Source organism: Myodes glareolus, chromosome 10 (assembly GCF_982192425.1).
Source record: "Myodes glareolus chromosome 10, mMyoGla1.1, whole genome shotgun sequence".
Lineage (NCBI taxonomy): Eukaryota > Metazoa > Chordata > Mammalia > Rodentia > Cricetidae > Myodes > Myodes glareolus.
Window position 1 is genome coordinate 27963569 of NC_142035.1, and position 14996 is coordinate 27978564.

At 40.0% G+C, this 14996-nt stretch overlaps 1 protein-coding gene across 2 annotated transcripts in view; it reads left to right on the plus strand.

The window, feature by feature from the left end:
• The window catches only part of Abhd12 (abhydrolase domain containing 12, lysophospholipase), a 71862-nt gene that overhangs the window by 9890 nt on the left and 46976 nt on the right, over positions 1-14996 (plus strand). The window contains exon 2 of one of the 2 annotated variants that reach the window (XM_087911128.1): positions 3130-3201. The exons of the other annotated variant lie outside the window; for it this stretch is intronic. Coding sequence (XP_087767254.1) covers positions 3130-3201 — 72 coding nt within the window. The remainder of the gene's footprint in view (positions 1-3129; positions 3202-14996) is intronic. 2 annotated transcript variants of the gene reach the window in all.

Below are 14996 nucleotides of genomic sequence, written 5' to 3' on the forward strand. Positions count from 1 at the left end.
TTCTAAACCTTATTCTACATTTACCTGTGTGTGTGTATGGAGGATAGGGGAGGGCCTTAAGTGCCCTCTGTCACTCTCCACCTTATTCCTTTGAGGCAGTCTCTCCCCGAACCCAAAGTTTTTGTTTTTTCATCTGACAACCAGCAAGCCTTAGTAATCCTCCTGTATCTGCCCCATTCAGTTCTGGGGTTCCAGATACCTTGAGGCTCACATCCAGCTTGTTATATGCACTCACAGAGAATGCGAGGCTACAGGTTCAGGTTGTCATTCTTGCAGAGCAAGCACTCCTACAACACTGTGCCACCTCTCTAGCCTCTTTTAGTCTGTATATATATATATATATTTTTTGTATACAATGTTAGTTTCCATGTCTGCCTACATTCCAGAAGAAGGCATCAGACCTCATTATAGGAGGTGGCTGTGAGCTACCATGTGGTTGCTGGGAATTGAACTCAGGACTTTTGGAAGAACAGTCAGTGGTCTTAACCTCTGAACCATCTCTCCAGCCCTCCTCTTAGTCTGTTTTTACAGATATAACAGAAGACCACATATTGGGATGACTGTGAACAAATAGGAGTTTATTTGGCCCGTGGTTGTAGAATATGAGAATTCTAAGATGGAGGATCATATTTGGTAAGGACCTTCATGATGCGTTATATATAACATGCTAGAAGGCATCATAAGAAGAGAGAGAACTCAGCAAGTAGAATAGCTTCAAGCAAGAAATCACATGCCAGAACCTGTTCACCTTTATTACAAAGCTACTTACTTGATTTTTAAGCCACTTGTTCAATCAGTTTGTCAAGATGAAGGTAGAGGACTGGTCTATGGCTTAGTGGTAGAGCACTTAGCATTTCCAGGCCTTGAGTTTGATTCACAGTGCTATAAAAAGAAAGAGATAGAGATAGAGGAAGTCTGCCAGTTGAGGAATATAAGCAGAGCCAGGAGTGTTTTGATCTTTTGTTGTTGTTTTGTTTTTAGACAGGGTCTTTCTGTGTAGTCCTGGCTGTCCTGAAATTTGCTCCGTAGACCAGGCTGGCCTTGAACTCAGAGATCCCCCTGCCTCTACCTCCCAAGTGCTGGGATTAAAGGAATGTTTTAGAAGTGATCTTGCACTTTAAAGTGAAGGAAAAAAGTTAAATTGTCTTCAGCTGTTATCCGACTAATGGAAGTGCCACAAAGGATTGGATATATTGACTGACTGCTCATAATGGAAAGGTAAAAACATAGAATTGATGCCAATTATTTTGCAGAGAAAGATGACTCTAGAAAAGATCAAGATGTTGATTTTTCATTGCTTTTAATAATGTGTTTAGCAGATACACTATGCCTTTTCATCTTTGACCTGTGCCATTCTCAATCATGGAATAGCCACAAAGCTTTGCCTGAAATAACACCAGTGTCGGGTACCTATACATTATTGTATTCATCAGTCACTAAGCTTTCCCAGGTACTATGAAAGCAATTGGTGATGCAATGAGAGCATTCTTGCCCCTCGGGAATCTTGTTTTTCATCTTTTATGAATGGCAGCAATTAAAGTCTTACACTCAAATGTTTTGATCAGTGCTATGGCTCAGAGAGAATACAAGAGTGGCTGGAGAGAGTCTGTCTGCTCTCACTTTCATATTTTTCTTTCAGAGTCTTGTTGTATAGCCCAAACTGACCTTAAACTTGCCTTCTGTGGTGGTTTGGGAGAAGAAAAAATAAAAGGCTCCCTAAAGGGAGTGACACTATTAGGAGGTGTGGCTTTGTTGGCGTATGTAAAGCCTTGTTGGAGGAAGTGTATCACTGTGGAGGCCTTTGAGGGCTCATAGATGCTTAAGCCACGCCCAGTGTTTCAAACCACTTCCTGTTGCCTGTGAGTCAAGATGGAAGAACTCTCACTTGCTTGTTGCCTTTATAAGAGTTGCCATGGTCATGGTGTCTCTTCGCAGCAATAGAAACCCAAAGACTTCTTTCTTCTGCCTCAACCTCCTGAGTACAGTAGGCATTTACTCATCACTATGCTTGATTTCCTGATGACCTTCCTTCCTTTTTTTTTTATTTTGAGATAGGATCTTTTGTAGCCAAATTCCTGATCTTCCTGACTTTACCTCCCAAGCACTGGGATTATAGGTATGCACTGTAGACCAAGCTGGCCTCAAACTCAGAGTTTGTCTCTGCCTTCTGAGTTATGGGATTGAAGGTGTGTGTCACCACTGTCAGGCATTTCATCTTTCTTAAAGAACAATTTATTACAATATGTTTTATGTGCTGACTTATATTAACAGCATCCCGTCATTTGACCTCTCACTTCATGCAAATGTTATAATTCAAGGAACATCACTGACCAGCTACGCAGTCTAGAAATAGAAGAGAAAGTCTCACAGTTAGGGACACAAGGCACTCTGACAAAGTATATCACATCAGGACCCTGAGGAGTAACCAAGAAGACCACCATTATAGAACACTTAATATCTAGCTAAAGGTTCCAGAAGAGCCTCTTAAGCCAGTGTGGGCAATGTAGAAGCTTGCCAGTGCCTCCCAAAGGCCTCAAGAGAAAACTGAAAATTCTGTGGGGCCCAGGGAAGGAGTCTAGGTGTGAACTTACCCAGGAGATGCCATCACTATGGTGAAAGGCCGTCCCAGGGGCTATCACTTGCTCTCAGCTCCTTACTTTGTATCTGATTCCAAAGTAATAAAGATCCTATAGTGAGAATGAAGCACAGAAAGATAACGGGGAGGCGAAATTCTCTAGAGTTTTAACCGTGTGTGTGTGTGTGTGTGTGTGTGTGTTGAAAGTGGGATTTGTACTCATTCGTTTAACAAGTGGCTTTCACTTAGCCTTCCTTGAAGGCTAGATAATTCAAATAAAATATGGCATAAGAGTGGGTTAGTCTCAGTCTGTACAGAGCTTACAGTCTTGTGAAGAAGAAACACAGCCAAAAAGGTTACATACACATAAATACCTGTAGCATGAGGGCCGGCTTGTTGGGGTTTCCGTCCCGCCCGGTACCCCAACAGCCGGCAAATCCCAAAGAGAAATTACACACAGGACTCCATAAGGTTATAAACTGATTGGCCCATTAGGTCAGGCTTCTTGTTAACTCTTATAACTTATATTAACCCATTATTTTCATCTATGTTAGCCATAGCAGTGTGGTGAAGTGCTGTGGAAAAACAAAAAGAAAAGCCAAGAACAAGAGAGGAAACATGGCCAGGTATGAAGCCTTGACAATGAGCGCCACCTCTGATAATCTTTATTTTTGTTATCACCAGAACCCCACCCTGTCCTCTTTCTGCCGCTAAACACAAAGTAGACTTTTCCATAGTGGGATACTCAGCTGATCAACTCTGCCAACACATTCCTCATGGTTTTTGTTTTCCTCTTTGAAAACAAAGAGACATTAGAGGTGGTTGTTGCATGTTTCATTAAGGTCTTGACGTTTTCAGCGGGAGTAGTGTAATTGCACCTACATTTTATTGTATTTTGTTGGAATAAGATTTTGAAGGTTGTTAAGATTTCCTCCAAGCCAGGTATAGTTGTGTATGCCCTTAATCCCGGCACTCAGGAGACAGAAGCAGACGAATCTCTGTGAATTAGAGGCCAGCCTGGTCTGCAAAGCATGTTCCAGGACAGGCAGAGCTGTTACATAGAAAACTGCCAGCTCTCAAATAATGGCATAGAGACTTCTTACGAATTATGAAAGCTTAGCCTTAGCTTAGGCTTGTTCCGTTGCTCTTATAACTTAAATTAACCCATTTATTTTAATCTATGCGCTGTTATGTGGCTTGTGGCTCGTGGCTTTTACCTCTTCTACATGTCCTGCTTTCTCTGAGTCCAGAAGGCAACTCCCCTTCTCTAAGTCCTCTCTGCCCCCAAAAGTCCCACCTAACCTTTTCCTGCCCAGCTATTGGCCATTCAGCTCTTTGGCCAATGTGATGAACCATTCACAATGATACATCTTCACAGTGTAAAGGAGTATTCTGCAACAAAACCCTGTCTCAAAAAACAAAAGAGATTTCTGTGTAAATGAGTATTTTGCAACAAAACCCTGTCTCAAAAAACAAAAGAGATTTCTATGTAAAAAAATTAAAAAATATTTAATTCAGCTACTAGTGTTGGGAAATTAATCTTTACTAATGGACTTATACTTTAGTTTCTAAGAAAATATGCTGTGATAAGATCAAAAAGAAAAGACTGCAGCTCTTTCGATGATGCAGTAACGGAACTGTACTAGTTACTTTTCTCGTGCTGTAAGAGAACATCAGACAGAAGAGCTTCAGGAAATGGGATGTTTTTTGGCTCACAGTTTTCAGAGGGTATGATCTACTATGACAGGGAAAGTGTGGTGGCCAGAGCTGCTGATCGCTCATGTGGCAGCTGTTTTACTGTAGCCAGATAGAAGCCTTTTCCTCATATCCCATCCAAGCCCCCAGCCCGTGAACTAGTCCCATATTCAGGTTAGGTCTGTCTTCCTTGGTTAATCTTCTCTAAAACATTCTCGCAGATACTCAGAGGTAAATGTTTTAATTTCTTTGGAGGCCCTAAATTTGACACTGAAGGTTAATTATCACGAGTCTACTCCTTGTCAATTTTCAAACACATTACTCAAATCTGCAATACTTACCCCCTACCTTCGTGTTCCCATTCATCCCTCTCAAAAACCCACTCCTGTCTAGCTCATGATTTATCTAATTTCAAGAATACCTTCAAACATATTCAGAAGTTTATGTTCAAAGTCTCCTCTTTGAATTGATACTTTGACTCAAAGCATTCTCTTAACTTGAGCCACTGTAAATATTTTTAAAATGTTACATACTTCCAATATACAGTAGCACAGAGTACACATTCCCATTCTAAAAGGGAGGAGACACAGCAAAAACATTATCAGACCTAGCCAAGACCAAAGCCCAGATGGAAAACACAAATTTTTATAGTTCCAGGTTCAGCATTTAGGGCTCATGGTACCATCATATGGTCTCCAACATGCTTGCGTAGCCATGACCCTCCAGCTCTATTACCTGTGACATGCATGGCATCCGTCATGAGTTTACTCTACTTAGTACTCATTCCTAACATCTGCAACACCCTGGAGTCTGTTTATTGCAGCTTGGGCTTCACCTTCATAGCTTTACAAATACCTACTCAGGAGCTCCAGTCATGGAATCCTACCCTCCCATACATTGACTCTGACAAGTGACTTTCCTGAACCTTGATTCAAGGTTATCATTATCCTACAACACTTGTATTTTTCATGCCTTCAAGTGACTTGAGATGTAGCTTAGCCACTTTGAACCATAGCTTCCCTCCCTTCCTTTGTTTCTCTCCCATTCTTTCTTTCACTCTTTCCTCTCTCTCTCCCCCCAGCCTCTCTGCTCATGGTGTTTTGTCTGCATGTATGTATGTATGTATGTATGTGTGAGGGTGTCAGATCCTCTGGAATTAGAGTTACAGACAGTTGTGAGATACTGTGTGAGTGCTGGGAATTGAACCTGGGTCCTCTGGAAGAGCAGCCAGTGCTCTTAACTGCTGAGCCGTGTCTCCAGCTCCAGGAAAGCATTCTTCTAAGATATCCTGCTGTGATAGGGTGTCCTGGGAGCGCTGTCTTCTCAGGCATTCTCATCCAGACATTCTTCCTTCAGATTAATTGCATTTTATGTCTTGGAGCTTTTGATAGATTGGGGTCTTGGCTTCATTATATCTTTTCTGTTGTCCCAGTTCTGAGGGTGAGCTCTCTTTAATTGAACCAGAATATCAGTTACAATGACTTTGTCTTCAGCTACTTTGTCTGAACTTTAAAAATTTGCTCAATATCCTCCGTATGTTTTTCACATCTTCTTGCTCCACCTATGCAATCTCACTGTAAAGTCTAAGAACAGAGATCAGTAACCGTGCTTTAGACTGAGTACAATCTTGAAATTACCTCCATAAAACAAACTATTATCGCCGAGCAGTGGTGGCATGCACCTTTAATCCCAGCACTTGGAAGGCAGAGGCAGGTAGATATCTGTGAGTTCGAGGTCAGCCTGGTCTACAGAGTGAGTTCCAGAATAGCCAAGGCTACATAGAGAAATGCTGTCTCAAAAAACCAAAACAAAAATCCCTCCCAAAACCAAAAAAAAAAAAAAACCCCACAAAAAGCCACCTATTACCTTATAATTAATTTTGAACAAAAACAGATCTTTTGCTAGACTAGAATACAAATAGTTTCCATCACAGTTCCCGATAGAATGCTTACTTCTCACTGAAACCTGATGAGTCGTCTTTTCTTATCTGCTTTTCTATTAGCAGTCTAATCCTCGGAGTTTCCACCAGAACTGCTCACTATGCTATGCTTACAACGCTCTAGGGTTTCTTCAGCCTCTTCCACTTTCCTTCCACATACCTGTTCCCAAAGCCTATGAACCATATGGTTAGGATTATCACAGCAAGACCCTGCTCGGCAGTACCCATTTCCTGTATTTAGTTACTTTTTTTTTTTTTTTTAACCTGTTTTTATCAGTGGGGCAGAATATCTGACAGACCAGCATAAGGGAAGAAAGGTTATTTTAACTCACAATTTCAGAGGGTACATTCTGTCACCGGAGGGAGCCACTGGGTTGGCAGGAGTCATTGGCAGCTGCCTTGTACATGTTGCCGAACAGGAAACAAAGATTGGTGAATGTTGACACTAAATTCACTTTCTCTTTTAGCCCATCCTGGCCCCCAACTCATGAAATGATTCTGCTCAGATTCAGGATAGGTCTTTCCTCCTCAGCGAATTCTCTCTGATGTACTCAGCGGAGTGCCTCAGTTTCCCAGGTCCTTCTGAGTCCAGTCAAGCCAACAATGAAGGCTAACCATCACTACAGAAACTGCTGAAAAACAATTATGAACACTTCTTTTTTTTATATTTTTGGTTTTTTGAGACAGGGTTTCTCTTTCTCTGTAGCTTTGGAGCCTGTCCTGGAACTAGCTCTTGTAGACCAGGCTGGTCTGGAACTCACAGAGATCCCCCTGCCTCTGCCTCCTGAGTGCTGGGATTAAAGGTGTGCACCACCACTGCCCAGTGTAGCCAACAGGTCTTGATACCCTGTAGGTGTAGAGAGAGGAGTATATGGGGAATCTGTGTTGCTTCTGCTCTATTTTGTTGTCAACCTAAAACTGCTCTAATAAAGTTAAGGGTTTAAAGGAGAGAAATGAATATTGACAGGGGCCACAATGAGTGAAGAGCTTGAATCCTCAAACATGATGTATGAAGACAGAAAGAATGGAAGTTTTTTCTAGTGACAGATCCATAGACACTTGAAGTCGGAACCAACTGGAGGGATTGAGAGGAGGCATGAGAAGAGCTGGAAACAGGATGTCAGACAGGCCTGTTGGTTTCCCAAGAATTGAAGTTCAGACTTAGTAGGTTATACACCTTTGCACAGTTAGTGTATGTCAATTTGTCTCAATAAAACAGTTTTTAAAACTAAATACATATCACTTGTAAAAACAGAGTTTGGAAGGAAAGTACTGACTTTGGTGTAGGATTCTGGGTTTTACTCCTTCTAGCCTATGGTATTTGTGAGCCTTGTCAGGTAATCTGAAACACCATGGAGAAAGCAAGGTCAAGTTTCCTTTGTGCATTTTTGTGTATTTCTGACTATACTTTTTTCATTCCAAATGAAGACTCAGTGGAATGGAAAGAGTGGGCTAAACTCGAGGCCTGGGATGTGAGCTCATTGCCAAGCAGAGACCAGACCCAGGCATGTCACTTGATAGCATGAGTTCTCTATAATGGGAGCTTGATCTTTGCTTCCTCCCTTGGTGGATGTACTAAGATGTCGGCAAGATTTTATCATTAGTATGTACGATAAAGTTCTATAGTTTGTTTTCCCCATCTGTTTACCCCATCTACTACTTCTGAAATGTGAAAGAAGTTCACAGGAAACATCTATTATTTACTTAGTTTTAGCCCCCCAATGTTGGGTTGTACAATCTAGACAAGAGCTCTACTGCTTGGCTGCAGCCTCAGTCCTACTTTCTTTTTCTTTTGATATTTGGTGTTACTCAGTACTTGGACTTTCCTTGAATTCATTGTGTAGCCCAGGCAGGACTTGAACTTGCAAACCTCCTGCCTCACCTTCTCGGGTAGTTGGAATTCCAACCTGCACCGTCAAGCCTGGCTTTACTGAAATTTTATGTTGCAGCTAAATATTGTTATACATTGCTAACATAGATCATGTCCTTGTATTTTTTCCATTAACCATAGATTTCAGAATTTTCTTCAACATATTTTGTATGTGTGCTATACAAATAGTATCAAAGATCAAGTAATTTTATTCTTGGTAAGAGATATGTAACCGTGTGTGTGTGTGTGTGTGTGTGTGTGTGTGTGTGTTTGCATACATGCTCATATTTGTGCATATTCCTGTGGAAAGCAGAGGTCAACTCCTAATGTCATTCCTAAGGTACTGTCCTCTTTGATTTTTGAGACAAGGTCTGTCACTGGCTTGAACTTGCCATGTAAGCTAAGCTGACTGACTAGCAAGCCCTAGGGTCTATCCCACCTCCATCTTCTCAGTGCTAGGAATACAAACTTGTATCATGATACCTGTTTTTGTTTTTGTTTTTGTTTTTTTAATGTGGGTTTTGAGAATTGATCTTACGTCCTTGGGAAAACTCACCACTTTACTGAGTTTTCTCTCCAACTCCTTTCTTTTGAGAAGGGTTTTCATTGTGTTTCCTATATTGACCTTGAGTTTCTCAGATCAAGTGATTATCTGGCGTAAAATTTTTGTTTTGTTTTTTTTTTGAAACAGGGTTTCTCTGTCCTGGAACTCACTGTGTAGACTAGGCTGGCCTCAAACTCACAAGATCTGCCTGCCGCTGTCCCCCTCTCCCATTGCTGGGATTAAAAGTGTGTGGTTATTTAGAATCAGAAACCTGCACAAACAGGGAGTTTGTTGTATTTCTTCTGAAGATACCTTAGTCTGTTTTTTTTATCTTTTATTTTATTGATATTTATTGAGCTCTACATTTTTCTCTGCTCCCCTCCCTGCCTCTCCACTCACCCTTTCAATCCTCCCCCAAGGTCCCCATGCTCCCAATTTACTCAGGAGATCTTGTCTTTTTATACTTTCTACTTCCCATGTAGATTAGATCTATGTAAGTCTCTCTTAGCGTCCTCATTGTTGTTTAAGTTCTCTGGGATTGTGGTTTGTAGCCTGGCTTTCTTTGCTTTATGTTTAAAAAACCACCTGTGAGTGAGTACATGTGATAATTGTCTTTCTGTGTCTGGGTTACCTCACTCAAAATAATGTTTTCTAGTTCCATCCATTTTCCTGCAAAATTCAAGATGTCGTTATTTTTTTCTGCTATGTAGTACTCCATTGTGTAAATGAACCACATTTTCCTTATCCATTCTTTGGTCGAGGGGCATTTAGGTTGTTTCCAGGTTCTGGCTATGACAAAAAAGCTGCTATGAGCATAGTTGAGCACATGTCCTTGTGACATAATTGAGCATCCTTTGGACATATACCCAAAAGTGGTATTACTGGGTCTTGAGGAAGGTTGTTTCCTAATTTTTTGAGAAATCACCACACTGACATCCAAAGGGGTTGTACCAGCTTGCATTCCCACCAGCAATGCAGGAGTGTTCCCTTTTCCCCACAACCTCTCCAGCATAAGTTGTCATCAGTGGTTTTGATCTTGGCCATTCTTTCAGGTGTAAGATGGAATCTCAGAGTTGTTTTGATTTGCATTTCTCTGATGACTAAGGATGTTGAACATTTCCTTAAGTGTCTTTCAGCCAGTTTAGATTCCTCTGTTGAGAATTCTCTGTTTAGGTCTGTACTCCATTTTTTTGTTGTTGTTGGATTTTGTGATCTTTTGGTGTCCAATTTCTTGAGTTCTTTGTATATTTTGGAGATCAGACCTCTGTCTGATGTGAGGTTGGTCAAGATCTTTTCCCATTCTGTAGGCTGTCGTTTTGTCTTGTTGACCGTGTCCTTTGCTTTACAGAAGCTTTTCAGTTTCAGGAGGTCCCATTTATTAATTGTTTCTCTCAGTGTCTGTGCTGCTAGGGTTATATTTAGGAAGCGGTTCCCTGTGCCAATGCATTCAAGTGTACTTCCCACTTTCTCTTCTATAGGGTTCAGTGTGGCTGGCTTTATGTTGAGGTCTTTGATCCATTTGGACTTGAGTTTTATGCATGGTGATAGATATGGGTCTATTTTCATATTTCTACATGTTGATATCCAGTTATGCCAGTACCATTTGTTAAATATGCATTCTTTTTTCCATTTGATATTTTTTTGCTTCTTTATCAAAGATCAGGTGTTCGAAGATGTGTGGATTGATATCTGCATCTTCTATTAGGTTCCATTGGTCCTGCTGTCTGTTCTTATGCCAATACCAGGCTGTTTTCAGTACTGTTGCTCTGTAGTAGAGTTTGAAGTCAGGGATTGATGCCTCCAGAAGTTCTTTTATTGTACAGGATTGTTTTGGCTACCTGGGTTTTTTGCTTTTCCAAATGAAGTTGTGTACCATTCTTTTGAGGTCTTTGAAGAATTTTGCTGGGAGTTTGATGGGCATTACGTTGAATCTGTAAATTGCTTTAGATAAGATTGCCATTTTTACTATGTTAATTCTGCCTACCCAAGAGCATGGGAGGTCTTTCCACTTTCTGGTGTCTTCTTCAATTTCTTTCTTCAAAGATTTAAAGTTCTTGTCATACAAATCTTCCACTTGTTTGGTTAGAGTTTATCCAAGATATTTTATGCTATTTGTGGCTATTGTGAAGGGTGTTGATTCTCTGATTTCTTCCCCAGCGCTTTTTTATCATCTGTGTACAGGAGGACTACTGATTTTTTTTTTTTGAGTTAATCTTGTATCCAGCTACATTGCTGAAAGTGTTTATGAGTTGTAGAAGTTCCTTGGTAGAATTTTTGGGATCACTTATGTAAACTGTCATATCATCAGCAAACAGTGAGAGTTTGACTTCTTCTTTTCCAATTTGTATCCCCTTGATCTCCCTTTGGTGTCTTATTGCTCTAGCTAGGATCTCAAGAACTATATTGAATAGATGTGGAGAGCGTGGACAACCTTGTCTTGTTCCTGGTTTCAGTGGAATCGCTGGGAGTTTCTCTCCATTTAGTTTCATGTTGGCTGTTGGCTTGTTGTATATTGCCTTTATTATGTTTAGGTATGTTCCTCGTGTCCCTGCTGTCTCCAAGACCTTTATCATGAAGGGATGTTGTATTTTATCAAATGCTTTTTCAGCATCTAATGAGATGATCATGTGGATTTTATTTTTCAGCTTGTTTATATAGTGGCTTACGTTGACAGATTTTCGTATGTTGAACCATCTCTGCATCTGTGCAATGAAGCCAACTTGGTCATGGTTCTGATTTGTTCTTGGATTCAATTTGCTAGTATTTTATTTAGTATTTTTGCATCAATGTTCACGAGTGAGATTGGTCTGTAATTCTCTTTCTTATTAATGTCTTTATGTGGTTTGGGTATCAGGGAAATTGTAGCCTCATAAAAAGAGTTTGGCAATGTTCCCTCTGTTTCTATTGTGTGGAATAATTTGAGGAGTATTGGTATTAGTTCTTCGAAAGTCTTATAGAATTCTGAGCTGAAACCATCTGGTCCTGGGCTTTTTTTGGTTAGGAGACTTTTGATGGCTGTTTCTATTTCTTCAGCAGTTATAATTCTGTTTAATTTGCTTATCTGGTCTTGTTTTAATTTTGGTAAGTGATATTTATCCAGAAAGTTGTCCATTTCCTTTAAGTTTTTCAATTTTGTGGAGCACAGGTTTTCAAAATATGACCTGATGATCCTCTGTATTTCCTTCATGTTTGTTGTTATGTTCCCCTTTTCATTTCTGATTTTGTTAATCTACATATTCTCTCTCTGCCTTTTGGATAATTTGGATAAAGGTTTGTCTATTTTGTTGATTTTTCTTGAAGAACCAACTCTTTGTCTCATTGATTCTTTGTATTGTTTTCTTTGTTTCTATTTTGTTGATTTCAGCTCTCAATTTGATTATTTCCTGCCATCTAGTTCTCTTAGGTGAGTTTGCTTCTTTTTGTTCTCAAGTTTTCAAATGTTCTGTTAATTCACTAGTGTGGAATTTTTCCAGCTTCTTTATTCAGGCATTTTGTGCTATGGACTTTCCTATTAACACTTCTTTTATTGTGTTCCATAAATTTGAGTATGTTGTGTGGTCATTTTCATTCAATTTTAGGAAGTCTTTAATTTCCCCCTTTATTTCTTCCTTGACTCATTGATGACTCTGGTGAGCATTGTTTAATTTCCATGTATTTGTGGGTTTTCTGGAATTAGTATTGCTATTGACTTCTAGTTTTAAAGCATGGTGATCTGATAAGGTACATTGGGTTATTCCAATTTTTTTGTATTTGTTGAGGTTTGTTTTGTTACCGAGTATGTCATCAGTTTTTGAGAGGGTTCCATGAGGTGCTGAGAGGAAGATATATTCTTTTCTGTTTGGGTGGTATATTCTGTATATGTCTGTTAAGTCAATTTGAGTCAAAACATCTGTTAGTTCTCTTATTTCTCTGTTCATTTTTTGTCTGATTGACCTGTCCAGTGGTGAGAGGGAAGTGTTAAAGTCTCCCACTATTAGTGTGTGGGGTTTAATATATGATTTAAGCTTTAGAAGTGTTTCTTTGACATATGAGGGTGTCTTTGTATTTGGGCATAGATGTTCAGTATTGAAATTTCCTCTTGATGGATTTTTCCTGTGACTAATATGAAATGTCCTTGTCTCTTTTGACTGATTTTAGCTTGAAGTCTATTTTGTTAGATATTGGGATAGCTACACCTGCTTGTTTCTTAGGTCCATTTGATTGATATATTTATTGCCAACCTTTTACCCTGAGATGATATCTGTCTTTGAGGTTGAGATGTGTTTCTTGTATGCAGAAGAGGGATGGATTCTGTTTTCATATCCAATCTTTTAGCCCATGCCTTTTTGTGGGTGAGTTGAGTCCATTTACATTAAGGGATATTAGTGACCTGTGGTTGCCATGTCCTGTTAATTTAGTTTTAATCGTTGGTGATGTTAATTTGTGCATTTTTTTTCTTCTTCGGGATTTGCTGTAATGAGATCATCAATTGTCTGTATTTTTGTTGGTGTAGTCATCTTCCTTGGGTTGGGGTTTTCCTTCTAGTATTTTGTGTAGGGCTGGGTTTGTGACTAAGTATTGGTGAAATCTAGATTTGTCATGGTATATCTTGTTTTATTCTTTGATGGTGATTGACAGTTTTGCCTGGGTATAGTAGTCTGGGCTGGCGTCTGTGGTCTCTTAATGTCTACATATTTCTTGACCATGACCTTCTTTCTTTCATTGTCTCCACTGAGAAGTCAGGTGTAGTTCTGATAGGTCTACCTTTATAGGTTACTTGGCGTTTTTCCTTTGCAGCTCTTAATATTCTTTCTTTACTCTGTATGTTTAGTGTTTTGATTGTTATGTGGCGATAGGACTTTTTTTTGGATCCAGTCTATTTGGTATTCTGTAAGCTTCTTGTATCTTCATATGCCTATCTTTCTTTAGGTAGGGAAAGTTTTCTTCTATGATTTTGTTAAATAAATTTTCTGTGCCTTTGAGTTGAACTCCTTCTTCTATCCCTACTATTCTAAAATTTGGCCTTCTTATGGTGTCCCATATTTCGTGGATATTTTGGGTTAAGCTTTTGTTAGATTTAATGTTTTCTTTAACTGATGAGTCTGTTTCCTCTATTGTATCTTCAGCACTTGAGATTCTCTCTTCCATTTCTTGTATTCTGTTGTTCATGCTTGTACTTGTGGTTCTTGATCTTTTTCTCGTGATTTCTGTTTCTATAATTCCTTTGGCTTGTGTGTTCTTTATTTTTTCTATCTCAGTTTTCAAGTCCTGAATAGTTTCTTTTCTATGTTTGAGTTCTTTTTCTTGGTTTTCTGTAAGTGATTTGTTGATACCTTCCAATTTTTTGTTTGTTTTTTTTTTCCCCTCCATTTCTTTAAGGTAATTTCTTATTTCATCTTTAAGAATTTCTAACATTCTCACTGGGTGGTGGTGGCGCATGCCTTTAATTCCAGCACTCAGGAGGCAGGGACAGGCGGATCTCTGTGAGTTTGAGACCAGCCTGCTTTACAAGAGCTAGTTCCAGGACAGGCTCCAAAACTACAGAGAAATCCTGTCTTGAAAAACAAACAAACTAACAAAAATAGAGTTTCGAACATTCTCTTGAGGTTATTTTTTAGATCATTTTCTTCTGGTTCATCCATATTTGGTTGTTCAGGTCTTGCTTTTGCAGGGTCTTTAGGTTTTACTGGTATTGTGTTGCTCTTTGTGGTGTAGCATGTGATCTTACCTTTTCTACTCATCTTTTCCTCTAATGGGTGTAGTTGGGGCTGTCTGAGATTCTGTTGAATAATCTTCTAGGTGCCAGTGAATCCAAAGCTAAGATGGTTTTCCTCATGGTATAGTCAGTGTCACAGTTCTAGTTACCCCGTTGGTTATTTCTGTTCCTGGAGATAGCTCAGTGCTCCTGTGCTTTGGTTTGCTCCCTTGGAGTTTGCTGTCTCAGGCCTACTTTGGCCTAGGCTGCTAGCTTTGATCTGTTTCTGTAAATCTTGGTCTGGATCTCTTCCTGCAGAATTCCCTGGCTTGGAGTTGGACCTATTGTGGTGGAGATCACTGACACTGGATCTGATCGCTGACTCGGTCCTGATCTGCCCGTGTCCCAGGACTGGGTTTGTTCCTGGCTTCTGCTCCTGGTAGAGCTTGTTCTCTCTGTGTCTTAGGTATCTGGTTCAGTCCCACTTTGGTTCTGGTGGAGATCGCAGACTCTGAGTCACATCGTTGGCTCAGTCCTGGTTTGCCAGTGTCCCAGGACTGGGTTGGCTCCCAGGGCTGGATTTGCTTCTGGCTTCTGCTCCCAGTGGAGCATGTTTCCTCTGGCCCTCTCTGTCCTTGGAGTCAAGATCTCACTTCTTAATAGTGTCACAATGACAGCTGAATCTTAATATGACTTTTG